Source organism: Magnolia sinica, chromosome 3, assembly GCF_029962835.1.
Source record: "Magnolia sinica isolate HGM2019 chromosome 3, MsV1, whole genome shotgun sequence".
Taxonomy (NCBI): Eukaryota; Viridiplantae; Streptophyta; class Magnoliopsida; order Magnoliales; family Magnoliaceae; genus Magnolia; species Magnolia sinica.
The window spans coordinates 96,338,681-96,355,329 of NC_080575.1; the positions used below are offsets into that span (position 1 = coordinate 96,338,681).

The window sequence follows — 16,649 nt, forward strand, 5'->3', positions numbered from 1 at the left end:
CATATTTAAGTTTAGAGTTCTAATTACAATAAACTTTGACGCATGTTCAGTTTGTGTGTGCTTCTCTTAATCATCATTATCATCATCATCAAAGCCTTATCCCAATTGATTGGGGTTAGCTACATGAATCCCGTTATGCTATTGCACTCTATCACGGACCATATCCTCAGTTAAATTATAGGTCCTCAAGTATTTTCTTACCATCTCCTCCTATGTACTTTTGAACCTTCTCCTCGTCCATTTAGAGCCTTCAACTTGAACCAACTCACCCCTAACTGGTGCAATTCTTGGTCTCTGTTACACATGACAAACCATCCCAGTCTTATTTCTCTCATCTTATTATCTATTGGTACTACTCCCAAGTTTGCTTGAATATATTTATTCCCAATTCTATCCTTCCTTGTCTTGACACTCATCCATTTCCACACCCTCATTTCAACTACTTTTGAGGCAGATGCTTGTGCTAAATTCTTTCAATTCATTTCACTGTATATTGGTTCATGCTATTTGTGGTGATGTGTATTTGCATGTAACATGCAGCCAAGGGTTTGTTGATTCTAGCTTTATTGATTTCTCCTAAAGATTTCGTTTCAATCAGAATTTGGTTATTCACAGTGTATGATGGTTCCTGTTAAGCATCCATAAATGAATGGTTAATGCCCCTAACTCATAACTGATAAATTTACAGTTTCGATTCCAGAATTTCCCCTAAATTGACATTAGTTTGAATATTTTGGTGGGTCACTTCATGTTGATTTCCCTAGGATGAATTCTGACCCCACATGTCATTGGATTACCAGATGCAGCCTGGATTGGCATCTGATTGGTCATGACGGCTCAAATTGCTGACGGTGACTACAGGGCCATTGTGGGGCCCATATGCTATTTAAAGCAACTTATCTTCTATTTCCAGCATCTATGGTTCATTCCAACTGAGACATTCTATTTCCAGCATAATATGTCAACTGGATGCTATTTCTGGAAGTGTTTATAGCCCCACACAGATTTACCATCCTCTATGTAACAGTATGAAGTTATTTTTTGCAAAAAGACTAGTTTGGTTCATTGCTAAGGGCCTGTTTGGCCGGGCGAATCCCATGGGATTAGGAGGGATGGGATGGATTTTAAGGTAATGATGGTGGTGTTAGTGGATTGGAAAAAGATCCATGGGATTGCTATATCCCGGGACAAGTTCACTGGGTCTGTTTGGCACGCCCGGCATATCCCGGGATTTTACCTTCCAATCTGTCCAACCAAGGAATGGGATCAATTTTAAGGTAATGATGGTGATGTCAGTGGATTGTTTTAAGATCCATGGGATTACTTATATCCTGGGACAAGTTCACCGGGTCTGTTTGGCTCGTCATGCATATCCCGGATGTCGCGATCCCATCCCTCCTAATACTGTGGGATCAGTCCGGCCAAACAGGCCCTAAAGGTTTTTAGTATTGATTGACCAGCACTACTCGCTGGTTATCAATGACAAATATGGGTTTGCTTGTATCCTGGGGAAGCATTGCTGGTTACTCTGATTGTAGATTTGGATTCTATTCATGATGGGAACAAATACCATATTAAGAAGAGCAACCTGAAGACACTTTCCTTCACGATCCACTTATGATGTGTGTGCCTATCAATTGTCTTTGAGATTAAGTTTGCATACCTGTTTTATAGCTATTAAGATAAGTAGGTAAGTCCATGTGGACGAGTAAGTTCTATTTTGGTTTTTCATTAATTGTGTAACTATGTGATTCTTCCCATGGGTTTTTAGCATTACAAAGATTATGTAGCGATGGGTATAAAAAATCCATACATATGAACAATAGAGGTTGGTTGATTTTATCTGGATGAATTTACTTTATTTTTTTCCTTTTGTTTCCTGCGATGGGATCTAGGTTGAGATGCCTTTAGAAGTCTTTGGCGCAATGCCTTGGGCTTGGCGTGGACCGAAGTATCTTTGCTATTTCACAAGCATGTTGGTTACTTTCTAAGTGTTTTGAAGATGTTTTCTCTGTGTTTGATTTTGTTAGTGCACTAATTTATGCATCTTGTTTGTCAATCATATGAGTCATTGTGTCATGTAGTCGGTTGAGCCTTTGAAAGCTGAAGACCGAAGACACAAGAATACAAGAGCATTAAGGAGCAAAGAATAGGTCAATGAAGTGCATTGGTGACCCTAAACCCTTGCTCAAAACAACTCTTGTACCTCTAGATGATCTTAGCTTAATAGGTAAATCTTATTGATTATCCCTTAGTCTTAGGAACTTAATTGGAATATGATAAGTAAGGGTAAAAGATGTGCGAAGCTGCTGTGAAAACATACGCCCAAAACAACAGACTTCGAGTGGTGCTCAGTCTCATCGAGCAGTCTTCGAGGGGTCTTCAATGGCAACGAAGATCCCCTCGATGGCATCGAAGGGTAGTCAGATATGTCTATCAAGAAATCAAATTTTATCTGATTTTCTCAATGGCATTGAGGTCTCCTTCAATAGCATCGAAACTTACTTCCATGGCATCAAAGACCACTCGATGACATTGAATAGAGAGTCGGATATGTCTAGCAAGAAATAAACATATTATCTGATTTTCTCGATGACATAGATGTCTCCTTTGATGGCATCGAAAGTTAACTCAAGTATGTCCAGCAAGAAATATATCATATTATTTTATTTTCTCTACAATATCGAAATACTCTTCGATGGCATCAACAGTGCCGTTATCTGCCCGTTGAAACTTGAACTTCTTATAAAAGATATTCAATTCTTGGGCATTTGGATGAGTTTTTAGTGCAATAGAAGCTTAGGTGAATCAATGTTCATATCCCACATTCCAAGCCTTTAAACCAAAGAGTTATAAGTCATTTTTCTTGAGATTAACACTTTAATAAGGATTCCAACCTCCACCTTGAAGATGTGCTTGGACTTCTCCACTTTCTAAATATTAGACTCAACCTATGTAGGCATATTATTGTCTAAATCCTCTAAAAGACCCATATAGGTGAATCCTATAGGAAATACAATTTTCCATTAATTGTTGGAGATTCAACCAACTTTCCATCACTTTTGTCACCTCAAAGGAGCACTACATGCAAAGTGCTTGCTTGATCTTGAAGCTGGAGCCTTGGAAAAGCGTCAGCATCATGATTAGGGGAGAAAATGAGAGCTGATTAATGCACGTGAGAGCATCGATCAAACAACCCAAGAAGGCGCTACAAAAGGGGGCTCAATCCAACAAGTAAGTTATCAAGTGTAAAAGTTTGTATACTCTCTTTTCCCTGTGTATGATTGAGGGTAAGAGTTTGTGACCCAAACTCGACTAAGCTCTTGTGTAGGGCCTAAATCAAGTCCTTGTATAGGACACCAGGCATGAGTGTTTGCGTGTTAGTCTTCGTGGGAGCATCCGGCGGGAACATAAATCCTTAGACTAGTATCGTGGTTGTTGGTTGACCTACGAAAAACCAACTAAAATCTCTTGCGGAAGCCTCCGACAGGAGTGTTCGTTAACAAGTTTTTGTGTAAGACCGAGGTTTGTGACGAGCCATTAGAAAACCACATAAAGTCTCTTGCGGGAGCCTCCAACGGGAGTGTACGTAACTAGGTTATTGTGTAAGACATTGGCACTTGTGTAAGGCCTAAATCCTAGGTACTTGTGTAAGACATTGGTTCTTGTGTAAGGCATAAATTCTAGTCCTTGTGTAGGGTTGTAAAGGTTTGAGTTTAACCTAATTTAAAATGTCCAATAGTGAAATCCAGTACACTCATGGGTTGAGCGCGTCTACTGGAAGTGGAGTAGGGGAACCGAAACTCTTTACATGCTTGTATTTGGAATTGTCATTTGCGCACTTATTTAATTATGCTTTTGTGATTGAATGTTTAATTATTTGTATGCATGATTAAATGAATGCTAGGAATTGATAGTTAGAACATCACACACAGACATGTACACTATCATGTTTATAAAATAGTTGCTTAATTAACATATCATTTGTAGCCTATGTGATTTGACCAACTATTGGCTTGGAAGCCATATAGTTAATTGTCTTATTTAGCATAATTTGCATATTAGCTTAAGTAGATAATTGTGGTTTAAAAGGATATAAATTTTTAATTGGTCCTAATCACTCCCCCTCTAGGACTTACATTACATTTCTTAGCTCTGCCAAGCTTTCGCATGTACAGTCGTAGTAATCCCATTACACCATAGTCGAATTTTCAAATTTATCAAATGGTGAATCATTTGCAAATTTATGCAAGTTTAATTTCTAGTTTGTGTGGTTACCTCACCCTACACTTGGATGGTGTGGATGAAACGTAACTACTTGCAACTACCACTATTCATTGGCAGAGCTAAGAAATGAAGTACCACTATTCATTGCGCTTGTTTCAATGGGTAGCTAAAATAGTGGAATGTCAAATGATCACCCTCTGACATTTCTAGATGCAGGCATGCATTTCTTTCAGATGAGTAAAGATTGAGTTCATCCTATGTTGATTGGCAGAGGTCATGTACGTTATCTGAGAGAACTAAAGAAATTTCTTGAATGTGAAAACTATTTTTATTTGGGGAAATTTCAGACATCTTAGTTGGACTCGGCTTGCTAGATTTAGCTTCTCAAGGGGTAAAAAAAGTAAGGATAAAACAACATTATATGCAGGAAAAGAAGAAAAAGAAGAAGCCTTAATGCATATTACAAATTAATTTTCTGCTTGCACTTTTTACTGGCAACATCTAGATTCCAAACACGATTTGAAGCTTACATAGTTAAGCATGTGTTTGGGTGCAATTTTCAATTGAATTAGAACAATGAGTACAATCAATTATAGCTGAGGAAATTATTGCTGTTGATGGATTCTCCAAATTGCAATTATGTATTGTCGACTTGGACGTTACAGAGAAGCAACTGCACTTTTGTGGTCCCATTCTTAATACTAGGAAGCATCATTACAGTTAGGTCATTGGCTCTTCTTCAAACTGATTGTTTTGTAATTCAACTGAAAAATGGTTTTTTTTTTTTTTTTTTTCCTGGCCTTGGTTTTTGTCCGTTGTTTCATGGGATTATTTTGAATTCCCTCGGTGGAATAGACGCATTAATTTATAGTCCCACATCCATGTGGGCATAGGACTTTCTTATTGTAGAAAAGTATTTCTCAAGTCCCATTGTGTTTGGCTTTTTGTGTTATCTTCTCTTGATTGTTGTGCTACTTTGTTGAGTGCAATATGCGACTGCAGATTGAAAAATCTTCTGAGAAGATCAGCTAAACCAATCAACATTTTGAAGTCCATGTCAACATCCAACTCCACATCGCCCAATAGCTCTCTTGGTGTACATGACTTCCAAATCATATCAATGTAAGCTCGTTGCTGTTGTGATTTTGTCTTTAGAGCCAGGAGATACCTTGGGGATGGCAGCAACGCAAAATAGTTTTTCTTATGTTAATGTATATTTGTTTGAAATGAGAAGGTTTGTTAATTTGTTGCTGGAAAAAAAAAAAAAAAGTTGATAGCCAACGACCTGCCTAATTGGATTTAATTTTCTATGCTGCAGTTAAATGCTTGAAATCCCAATGGTTTAAAGAGCCTAACTTGATGCATTCCATCAGCCCTGGGGCTTTTAGCGTACTGTGTAGATTCTTAACATGAGGTCATGGTGAAGCTGTCCCACTAAGATGTTCAACCAAATGCTGACGAAACATACTGATGCACTGTCGGATCGAAATTTAGTTATTAGTTTAGTAGTGTGCTCGAATCCAATGTTTGTAATTTAATTTGTTCCAAAAAATGCAGGTCATGCGCTGGCGAAATTCCATGCAGGCATCTTAGACCTGAAGTAAGAAGGGAAATGGTAGCAGCGCCCAATGAGGGCTGTTTGGCACTACATCCCTATCCTAAAAATGCCATGTGAAGATTCTCCAGTATCCTCTTGATCTCCTTCAGTGTGTTAGTCTTGGAAATTATAATGATGGGGAATTACAGGATCCCAGGGTTCCTACATCTATACATGTGAGGCCCATTGCTCACGTATCTGGAATATCAATCAGATGGGCCCCAATGTATATGGATGCTCTGGGAATCTCCCAGATAAGGAAATCTCTGCCTTTTCTTCGTTAAACATTAACAGTTAGTTGGGTACGAGGAGCAGATTCGGTCAAGCCAGTGTACCACCAAGTTCCATTGGACTGTGATGTGACATCATTTCATTGGTCTGCTAGATACAGTTGAGCACTTATTTTTAAAAGTTAGTGGGACCCTCTCGGGCAGTTATTTGACTGGCCAATAAAATGGTCACGTCATGGCCTGACAAAACATAACTAAATCAGCTCCTGTTGGGACCCATCCGCGACCATCTCTCAACATGGTCCATTTTTGGGCATCTCTCATCGCCATCAGATCTCACTGTCTGGATCAATAAGATCTTGGGGCCCATATGCCGAATCAGCGTGTCAATGTGGGAAGCCGATTGCGTGGTAAGTATTTATATATTTTATCCAATCATTTTGAGATAATTTTAGAGCTTGAGACCAAAAATGAAGTATATCCAAAGCTCAAATGGATCGCACTACGGGAAACAGTGTGAATTGAATGCAATGTCTACCGTTGAAATTTTTTTGGATGACAAATAAACATCACTGTGGGGTCTGGTATCCCACTGTTTGCTGTGCTTCAATTTTGGTATTAACTGTTTAAATGAGATGGAAAAAGAGATAGACGGTGTGGATTAACTACATACATTCATGGTGGGCCCAACAGAGTTTACTCAGTACGATAACAGTAACTCAGTACGCAAACCGATTTCATCGAGATGGCAATGAAATCGGATCGTGTGCTGAGTTACTCGGTACACTCTTATTGTACTGAGTAAACTCAATTGAGCCCGTTTACCCATGGTGTCTATTCATTTTTTTAGATTATTTTATGGGTTCAACTCAAAATTTATGCATATACAAAGCTCAAGTGGGCCATAAATGTGGAACTATTGATTTCAACCGTTGAAAATTTTCCAAAGCCCTAGTGATGTTTATTTGTCATCCAACCTCTTCATAAGATCAGAAGGACATGGATGAAGGGAAAATATAAATATCAGATTGATCTAAAACCTCTGTTATCCCCAAGAATTTTTCAACGGTAGATGTTCAATTCACACAGTTTTTGGTGGTGTGGTCCATTTGAGGTTTGGATATACTCCATTTTTGGGATAAAGTCCTAAAATTATGTATGAAAAGATATGGACGGAGTGGATATAATGCATGAATGACACAGGGGCCTGCGGAGTTTACTCAGTACGCAATCCGCTTCCGATGGCAATTAGGGCTGTCAACCGTACTGAGTTACTCAGTAAGCAATCCGCTTCCGATGGCAATTAGGGCTGTCAATGGGCCGGGTCGGGCCTACAAGACCAAAAGTTAGAATAAGCCACCCAACAGGCCCGGCCCTTGACAGCCCTAGTTTGGGAATACGTCAGGTCTGTCTGCAGGTCCACTAGCCTGACACGACACCTAAGGCAGGTTGGGGCCCACATCCTGATGACCTTCTATTTGCAGGTACGAATTTAGGACATTTTCCTCCCTTCCAATCCGATCATCTGTGGCCGATCTACCTAATGTTTAGGATCTCCCGATTAGAGCTGGCCGTTGGACCATGAGATTTCCATTGTGGGCCCTATCAGATGAACTGTCTGGATCGCCATCTAGGCGGTTCACGCCAGGGTTTTAGATAGCGGAGACAAAAGGCCTTTTTGCGTCGTCAAAGGTCACAACATCAATCAAGGCGTGATTTTTGGCAGTGGTGCGCCGACGGCCGGATGGTGCTGTTTTGACACACGTGTGCAGACTCAGTGAACGTACATCAGACGGTCAGCAGGGTGAACGTTACTCAATCAACCAAATCCAGCCATTCAAATCATCAAGTGGGCCATGCCTCTAAAAAATGTCCAGTTTCAAATAGGATATCAGGATATCCAACATATTCAACAATCATCTGACAACCCACTTATCAGAGGGCAATCCTGACTTCCAAATTAGGACTTATTTACTAAGTGGCCTTTTATGGACGTCCCGGATCTCGCACGGGCGTGCCATGCCTGCGTGTACATCTCGCTTGCGGTTTTCACATCTACGCGCGCGGTTGCCTAGTTCCAACGTAGTCCTCGTTGCTTACGTTACGGGGTAGTTATTTGATACTCTGGAAGAGTATGCCACTTGATAATCAGGCACTCAGAAAGTGTGAACATGGCATACATTAAGTCACACAGTAAATCTACTATCGAAAGTCAGAATCCCAGAACCATATTAGTCGAAGAATCCCAACCTCTGATTCGTGGACAGTTGTTCGCTGAAATAGGATCATGGGGTATTTTTCATTATTAACCGTCCAATAAATGTCCACGTATCTGAAAATCAGATATTCAAATAAACTTACTTTTTAGTCCATGGCACATCTGATCTGGATTCTACATTTTGGACGGTTTAATTTAAATGACTTGCGTTCAATGTTCCCAAATTCCCGAGAACCTGCGTATCAGTCACCACACTCTGCCAGAGTGTCAAACGTGGCTCATCGTCCGACCTGCGCACTTTAGCCGGTTCCCTTCTGTAAAAAGCACGCTGCGAGAACGGCGGTTGCGCGGAACGGACGCTGGAAGAGCAAAAACCCGCGCTTCGCTTTTTCCCTCTTTCCTTCCATCTATCTCTTTTTGCTCTCTCCTCTCTTTTTCGCTCCTTTCTCTCGTCGAACTCGAAACGATTCTCGCTCGCGAACTCAGAGCTAGGGTTTCATGAACAGCTTCCTTCTGCATCTGCTTCGAATTCAGGTGAGCCATCGAAATCTAAAATACTTTCATGGATAGTCGTGCGTTGAAGAATCTTTTATTCTATTTCTTTACAAGGCATCAGAGAGAGCTTGTCCTCTTTCGTATTTTCTGTTATCTGATGCGCTGCACTCAAACCGAACACGTGGAAGGAGCAACGGCCCACGATCCCGATGGTTCGTTTTGTGGGTCCTTCTTGAATGGGCCACTCTATATGTGAATCTCATGAGTTGGGTGTGATCTTATCAATCGGATCAGCAGAAGTTTCTTTGATGTTCTTTTCTGCCGCCTGTTTCTGTGCCGCCAATCAGACAGTTAACGCTGTCCGATCTGGTAGATTTTTGTACTGTGCCCGATCCGCAGTAGGATTGACCCGATGGATGGTCCGGATCTTGGGCCGTTGCGCCACATGTTGAACTTTTGCGGGAGTGCATAATGAGTAGTGCGGCGCCGTGTGGCGAATAGATTGCCTCTTTTTTTAGATTTTTATATATATATTTTTTAAAATCTTGGAAAAGGTCAACAAACCATCATCGTTGCTGGAGAACTAAAGAGGAGCCGGCAAAAGCTTCTTATAAGCTGGATTTTATATTTTCATGATGGTCGTGCGGAACCACAATTGTGTAGATTTCATCAGCTGCTTCAATCCACTCTGCGAATGGCATCCTGTCGGATAGCGAAAGCTGTTCGGGCTTGAGGCCCATCACCTCTTCTTTCTTGTCTTTTCATTCTTCTACCAGGTATTGTTTCTAGTCTTGTGATTCTAGGGCGTTTGTCATGGTAGAATACAATTGAACAGATGTGAAAACCTGTTTTTGGTTTTTATTTGATCATGATCATTGGAAAATCTTAAAACCAGAATCAGGTTATTAAATTCGGCCCGCGTCGCATCGTAGGTTAACCTATTTAGGGTTGTGTTTGGCTGCACTATTAAATTAAATGCAATATTGTTATGGTTAATTGGAAATAACCAAATTGTGAACTGGTTCCTAAGCATTCATGTTCAGGGCCCGTTCCCCAAATTTCAGTTGAGGTACTTTCAAGTAGGGCTTTGAAGAAACATGATTGCAATTTGAGAGCTAGTTCCTTATTGTGAATACTAAGAAACATCATTCACTGTTATGTTCCTTCTTGTTTAAGCTGAATTTTAGCAATTCAATTCAACTGTGCAACCAAGCATGGCCTTAATTTATCAATGCACGAATGGGGGAATTAAATTCAGTCATGTTCTGGGGAATCATCTAGTATGAACTGTGAAGATTCCCACATATATTAGAGTGTTTGGTCCTTTTCTCTGGATAGTAGGCCCCATCTTTGATGCACACTTGCAAAGTGTCTGTTCTATGAGGGCGCCACCTGCTGTGGACTTGCTTGTGACCAAGGTATTTACTTAACGGATGATCCAAGCCATCCAATCAAGCACCTGCAAATGGATAGCTAGGGTTATCCATTGCTAGCTCTGGATTAGATGGCTTCTATCAACTGATCAGGGTAATTGTCTAATATATTCCAAGGTGGGGCCTGCTATTCAGTGTGAAGTTTTCGTGCTGGACCTTTGCCTGATAATTCTCTACTGAATTATTTATTTACATATTTGTTGCTTTTCCTTTTGTGCATTTTTGGCGGGGCATGAAGAATTTTCTTTATTATCGTTTGGGTACAAAATGCAGGAATTTGGAAACTCTGCTGCTTTATTGGGTTCGGGATTACGTTGTCTATGTGCTTACAAACTATACTTGTATCCTCTGACATTCTGAAAGTTTATTATGGTTTCAAAGAGTTTTTCTGTCACAGACTTGACAGAAATGGGCTGCTGTAGTTGCTTCGGATTCTTGAGCAAGCCCCAAAGATCATTGAGGTCCCTTCGTGGCTCTGGCAGCCGGTTTTCGCAGGAATTATTGTTGCCGGATAATCAAGAAGATACTGATGGTTTTATATATAATGGTGAAGTTGCCAGTATGCTCCGTCGAAGAGATGGCAAGGTGCCACGTCGTAATAAAAGTTCTGAAGAGCTTCTCTTGCTTAGAGCTCAAAGCGGAATGATATGCAGGGAAGTTCCTGTCAAGGAAACTAGGCATGTTACTCGCACAGAGGTAAACAAGAGATTTAGGGCCTGTTTGTTAATGCTTAAAATTAACACTTAAAACGGAATTGAGAAAATGCCCCGTATTAAGAGTTGTTTGTTAACACTGAAATCGGAAAGCGCTAAGTGATTTTCCACGATATTTCGCCGAATTCTTTCGGCGATGGGAGTCTAGCTTAACGGTGAACACTGAATGTGATCTATAAAATTTCCTATTAAAAGAAATTTTTGCTTCCAAAATTACCCTTACTACGGATATTTTTTCTCTTTTAAATTGTTTGCCCAATAGAAAACTAACTTTTAACATGTGAAACTTATTTATGCCCTACCATGATTTATATGTTTGATCCATACCGTCCATCAACTTTTTCAGATCATTCTTGCGTATGTGCCCAAAAATGAGGTATATGTAAAACTCAAGTGGGCCACACACTAAAAACCATTGGAAATTGAATAAAACTCAAGTCCACCATTAAAAACCTTTTGGGGGCCAAAAAAGTCTTGGATCAAGATGATCTTTGTTTTTTCCCTTCATCTAGCCTGTATGACCTAATCAACAGATTGGATGTCAAATAAACAGTACTGTGGGCCTTAGGAGAATTTTAATGGTGGATATCCAATCACCATTGTTTTCCTGTGGTGTGGTCCACCTGAGATTTATATCCCTCTCATTTTTTTTTTTAAAATTTTAAATTTTTTTTTTTTTTATGAAGCCTTAAAATGATCAGTAAAAATGGATGAATGGAATGGATGAAACACATACATCATGATGGGCCAACATAGCACCGACCACCAGCCACGGGTTGGTGGCGGGGCAGATACGTGTTGTGGGAAGACGAGCGCCTATGCTCCTGGAGCTCCGAGTTGTGCGAACGGTTCAAAGGAGATCAAAGTTACATGGGCCCACAATGATGTATTTATTATATCCACACCGTTCATCCATTTTTCGAGATCATTTTACAGCATTAGCCAAAAAATGAATCATATCCAAAGCTCAAATGGACCGCACCAAAAATAGTAGCGGGGACAATGATTTTCACCGTTAAAAAATTTATAGGGCCCACCATAATATTTATTTTCCATCCAATCTGTTCATAAGGTCACAAATACCTGGATGAAGAGGAAAAACAAATTTCATATTGATCCGAAACTTCTGTGACCCCAAAAAGGATTTCAATGGTAGAAGTTCAATCCCCCACTGCTTTTTGCAGTGTGGTACACTTGAGCTTTAAATCTGCCCTATTTTTCGGCTCAAGCCTTAAGACGAGCTCAAAAAATGGATGGACGGTTTGGATATAACACATACTTCATGATGTGACCCACAGAACTTGTTGACGTCAATACATCAGCTACATAGCTGTTGTGTGGTACACCAGCCAATCCGCTTCCGTCTGATAACGCGGATTTCCTGCAAAAGACACGGATTAGCTACCGACAGGTTGATCAGCGAGAATCGAAGTGACCTCACCAAGTTACGTGGGGCCCACCATGATGTATGTTTTGTATCCATACCGTCTATCCATTTGGTGATATAAATTTAGTGTATGAAGCAAATAACGAGTCAGATCCAAAGCTCGAGTGGACCCCACAACAGAAAACAGTGGAGAGAGTGCTGTCCACCATTAAAAATTTCTAAGGGCCACAAAAGTTTTCGATCAAGCTGAAATTTGTGTTTTACCTTCTTTCATGTCTGTCTTAACTTATGAACACGTTGGATCTAAGATAAACATCATAGTAGACCTTAGGAAGGTTTCAACGGTGGGTGTCACTCTTCCCACTGTTTTCTGTGGTGGGGTCCACTCCAGATTTTGATCTGACTCATTCTCTGTCTAATGCCCTAAAATGATATCTCCAAATGGATGGATGGTGTGGATACAACACATACATCATGGTGGGTCCCATGGAACTTGCTAACATCACTTCAGTAGCGAGTCTCGCTACTCAACCTGTAATTATCTCATCCACATCGAGTCCACTCATTTTAGGACATGCGACCAAAAATAAGATGTATCCAAAACTTAAATGGGCCACACGATAGGAAATAGTGGGGATTTTTTTACTACCATTAAAACATTTATATGGCCACAAAAGTTTTGTATTGGTTTAAGTTCACGGTGTTTTCACTTCGCCTCAGTCAAAATGACCTTATAAATAGTTTGGATGGAATATAAACATTAAGGTGGAGTCTAGGAAGGTTTCAAGAGTGGGCATTCATTTCCCCACTATTTCATCTTGTATGGCCTACTTGAGTTTTGGATACTCCTCATTTTGGTTGAATGTCCTAAAATGAACTTGAAAAATGGATGGACGTGTTGGATTTCTCACAAACGTCACAATGGGCCCCACCTAAAATCCTTGCGTTAGAACTTCATCCGAAAGGCTTTCATTAGGAAATCCGTGTCCGTCCATATGCCGAATTTACCGTTTAAGCCTCTTTGCAGAATTCCCTGCGCTGAAAACGTAGGTGGGCCCACCTTCATGTTTGTGAGAAATCCACCTTACCCATCAGTTTTATGAGTTTATTTTAGGACATGGGACCGAAACTGAGGTGGATCCAATAACCAAGTGGGCCTAAAACATGAAGATTGAACGTCCTGATTTGAAATATTCGTGGGGCAACATAAAGAATTTATCTATTTTTTATGAATAATGATATTTTAATTTTCTCTTAATTAATTTAGTTTATTTGAATTAAATAGAATAATTTTATTTTCATTTAATAAAAAAATAATTTCTTTATAATGTAAAACATTTCCAAACAGGAGATAGGGGCAAATACGTCAAATTAACGCATTTTAGACATTTCAGATGTGCGTTAACAAACACGTTGTTTTAAATTCGGTACTTAATTTTCAGACTTCCGCCATAATTACCAAACAAGTTTTTTGACTTCAGATTTCAGATTCAGCCTTCAGATTTCATATTCGGCTTCAGTTTTCAGATTCAGGCTTTAGACTTCAGATTTAACAAACGGGGCCTTACTTAAGCCCCATTTTTAATTAGCGATTGTCAGCCATTTATCAAGACATTTATCAAGAAGACATGTTTGGTTCTTTTACAAGGAAAGAGGTTTATGATATGCATGCTTTTTTCGTTGTTGTTATTATTATTATTATGAGCAATAACTCTTGAAACGTTCCCATTGATGCCTTTCTTGCTGGATAGGGATTTCATCAAGTACATGATTGAAAATGTGATGCCAACTTGAATGGCATAAGCAGTCATCTCATTGCCATGCGAACTTGAATGGCGCGAGCCGTCATCTCATTGCCGGTCATTACTACGCTCTTCGTTAAAAGCCAATATCACTTACATTTTCCTCATTCTTTTCTTTCCCCTTTCAATGTAAAATTTTCAGGGTGGCATGTGCATTTCTCTTTCTTTATTTTTTTCATCTTGGGCTACGCTTGGTTGTTGACAACTAAGCATGCCTCATAAAAGCTTCCAAAACTGATGTCTTTATATTATCACGATGATCATAGATATGATCTTTTGTGCAAATTCTTCTTCTGTAACATGTCTGCACCATTCCATCTTAAACTTAGCGTAATTTGCCTATGATCTTCATATCCAAGCATGCAGTCTTATTCTATACTAGTCTATGTCAAGGGACCTGAGTGTGACTACTTTCTGTTGTCTTGTTGTGTACCTTTTTCTTTCAGCATGTGACCTTATGTGGTCAAATTGTTGGACCATTGACTCATGATTTTGTATGCATGGTCAGGATGAAAATGGAAACAAAATGGTCAATGAATATGTCCGAGAGTGTAAGATTGGTTCTGGCAGCTACGGCAAAGTGGTAAAAAATAGTTCTGTTGACACAAATCTGCACACTTTGCAGCATTTATTAACATTTCGGCCCTCTTGCAATGCAACAGGTTTTATATAGGAGCACTCTTGATGGAAAGCCATATGCAATTAAGGTAGCAATTTTGTCTCTCAATGCACAGGCTTATATATCATGTAAAATTGCTATGTTAGACTCTTGTCTTCTTCTGTTGTCAATTTCTCGTGTTTTGTGAGGTTAAGGATCTTCTTTGAACATTTACAAAATCAATGACTGGAAGTTTGCTATTTTTTGCTTTTATCTTTCATTACTTGTTGTGAGCCTCGGTACTGTGAAACAGCTTTCACTTTGATCTGTGTAAGGATGAGTATTTAATCTCATATTTGAAGACGTAGGCATATGAATTTGGGCATGTAATTTGTGGTTGAAGGCTTTTCTAGCTCTGTCTCATTCTGTTTATTCATCACAGAAGACACCCTGGAATTATTGGAGCCTCCAACAGCGTCATCACGGAAGGACCTGCTTGAATCAGCAGTGCCCCTATGAAGGGACCCCTGATGATTATCCTTTCCCTTCCCATATATGGAGGCCCAAGAAGAAATCTGGAATCAGCAGTCCCCCTATGAATGGACCCCTGATGATTATCCTTTCCATCTCTCTACTTTTCATCACCTAAATGCCCTTGAAGGTGTCATCAAGGTTCCATCTTACAAAACCGAAGCCCATACTCCCTGTATCCCTTTATTTCTATCCCGAAAAATAAGAACATCAGTACTCGACCTGAGCTTTCTGAAAACTTTTTATAGATAAGCTGTAGGTAATGAAAAAAATGAGATTCTTTTGGACAAATACCAAACATGCCTTACCTAGCAGACGACGAAGCAGCATGTGCCATCTTCCAAACTGCTACAATCATGTGTTAGATGAGCTCCTCAGAGGAATTGCCAAAGAAGATCGGATAAACCATCAGAGAGTTTCTAGGGTTTTCTCGGATGTATCTGGTGGTGTGCCGATAGTTATCTACAGTCTTCTGTAGCATTCCTAGATCAGCCCATTGAGTTCTGTTAGTAGTTATATTTGCCTAAAGGGTACTTTTCTACTTACATATAACAGAAGCTTCTATTGAAGGGAGCTCTCCTGAATTCTGATGTGTTTGATTGGGCTGAAGGGGCTGATTGTGCCATTGGCTTTCTATTTTATGTCCAAGGAGATTAGTGCATTGGCAGGCAGGCTAAACATTTCATTTGCTTGGGCTGCTGGGAACACTTAACCCCATTTTTTATGATCTTGCTCTCTCAAGAGCTTTGCGGTCCTTTCTGTATACCAATCATTTTTAATTAATGAATGCAATTATATCATTTCCCACTGCCCACTGCCCACTGCCGTCAACAAAGTCGAAGTAGCTTCTTTTGATTGCCATCATTCTAAGGATGTAGCTTTATATTTGCATTTTGTGTCATTAAAGGGTAATTTTCTCCTCTTACGTATGGAAGAATCTAATATCCATTACCCACTGCAGTCTAAACTTCAGTTCCCTCGTAGAGTCCGCGTAGCTTCTTTAAAGTCCCATCATGACATGGGTGTGGCTATATTAGCAATTTTTTTTATTTTTTATTTTTTGTCCCTATATATAGTCAAAACTGCTATCCCTTTCCCGAATCATAATGTCTCTGCATATGTTCTAAGGCGGTTTCCCTGTGCAGGCTTTCCACAAGTCTCACTTATTAAAGTTGCGAGTGGCACCTTCAGAAACTGCCATGACAGATGTTCTCAGGGAGGTGAGTGCTTTACAAATTGTACATACATACAGACATGCCTGCATATATCTGAAACATCATGTGGGATTAGTCCCCTGTAGCCTACTTATGCTTTCCTTAGATATTCCTAGATATTTCTTAATAGGTCAAGATGTTCTCTTTGAACATTCTGGATTAGAATTGATGCCTGCGGACTTCAGCATACACAGCTGTTGGTTG

At 39.8% G+C, this 16,649-nt stretch overlaps 1 protein-coding gene across 6 annotated transcripts in view; it reads left to right on the forward strand.

Moving 5' to 3' along the window:
* The first annotated feature begins 8,574 nt into the window (after positions 1 to 8,574).
* LOC131240322 (serine/threonine-protein kinase GRIK2) overlaps positions 8,575 to 16,649 on the forward strand; it is a 39,000-nt gene continuing 30,925 nt past the window's right edge. Inside the window, exons 1-6 of one of the 6 annotated variants that reach the window (XM_058238455.1) lie at positions 8,575 to 8,806; positions 9,322 to 9,543; positions 10,474 to 10,896; positions 14,611 to 14,685; positions 14,765 to 14,809; positions 16,377 to 16,451. In XM_058238455.1, coding sequence (XP_058094438.1) covers positions 10,570 to 10,896; positions 14,611 to 14,685; positions 14,765 to 14,809; positions 16,377 to 16,451 — 522 coding nt within the window. In that variant the 5' untranslated portion in view covers positions 8,575 to 8,806; positions 9,322 to 9,543; positions 10,474 to 10,569. The remainder of the gene's footprint in view (positions 8,807 to 9,321; positions 9,544 to 10,473; positions 10,897 to 14,610; positions 14,686 to 14,764; positions 14,810 to 16,376; positions 16,452 to 16,649) is intronic. The other 5 variants (XM_058238454.1, XM_058238450.1, XM_058238452.1 and 2 more) reach the window with 5 other exon arrangements.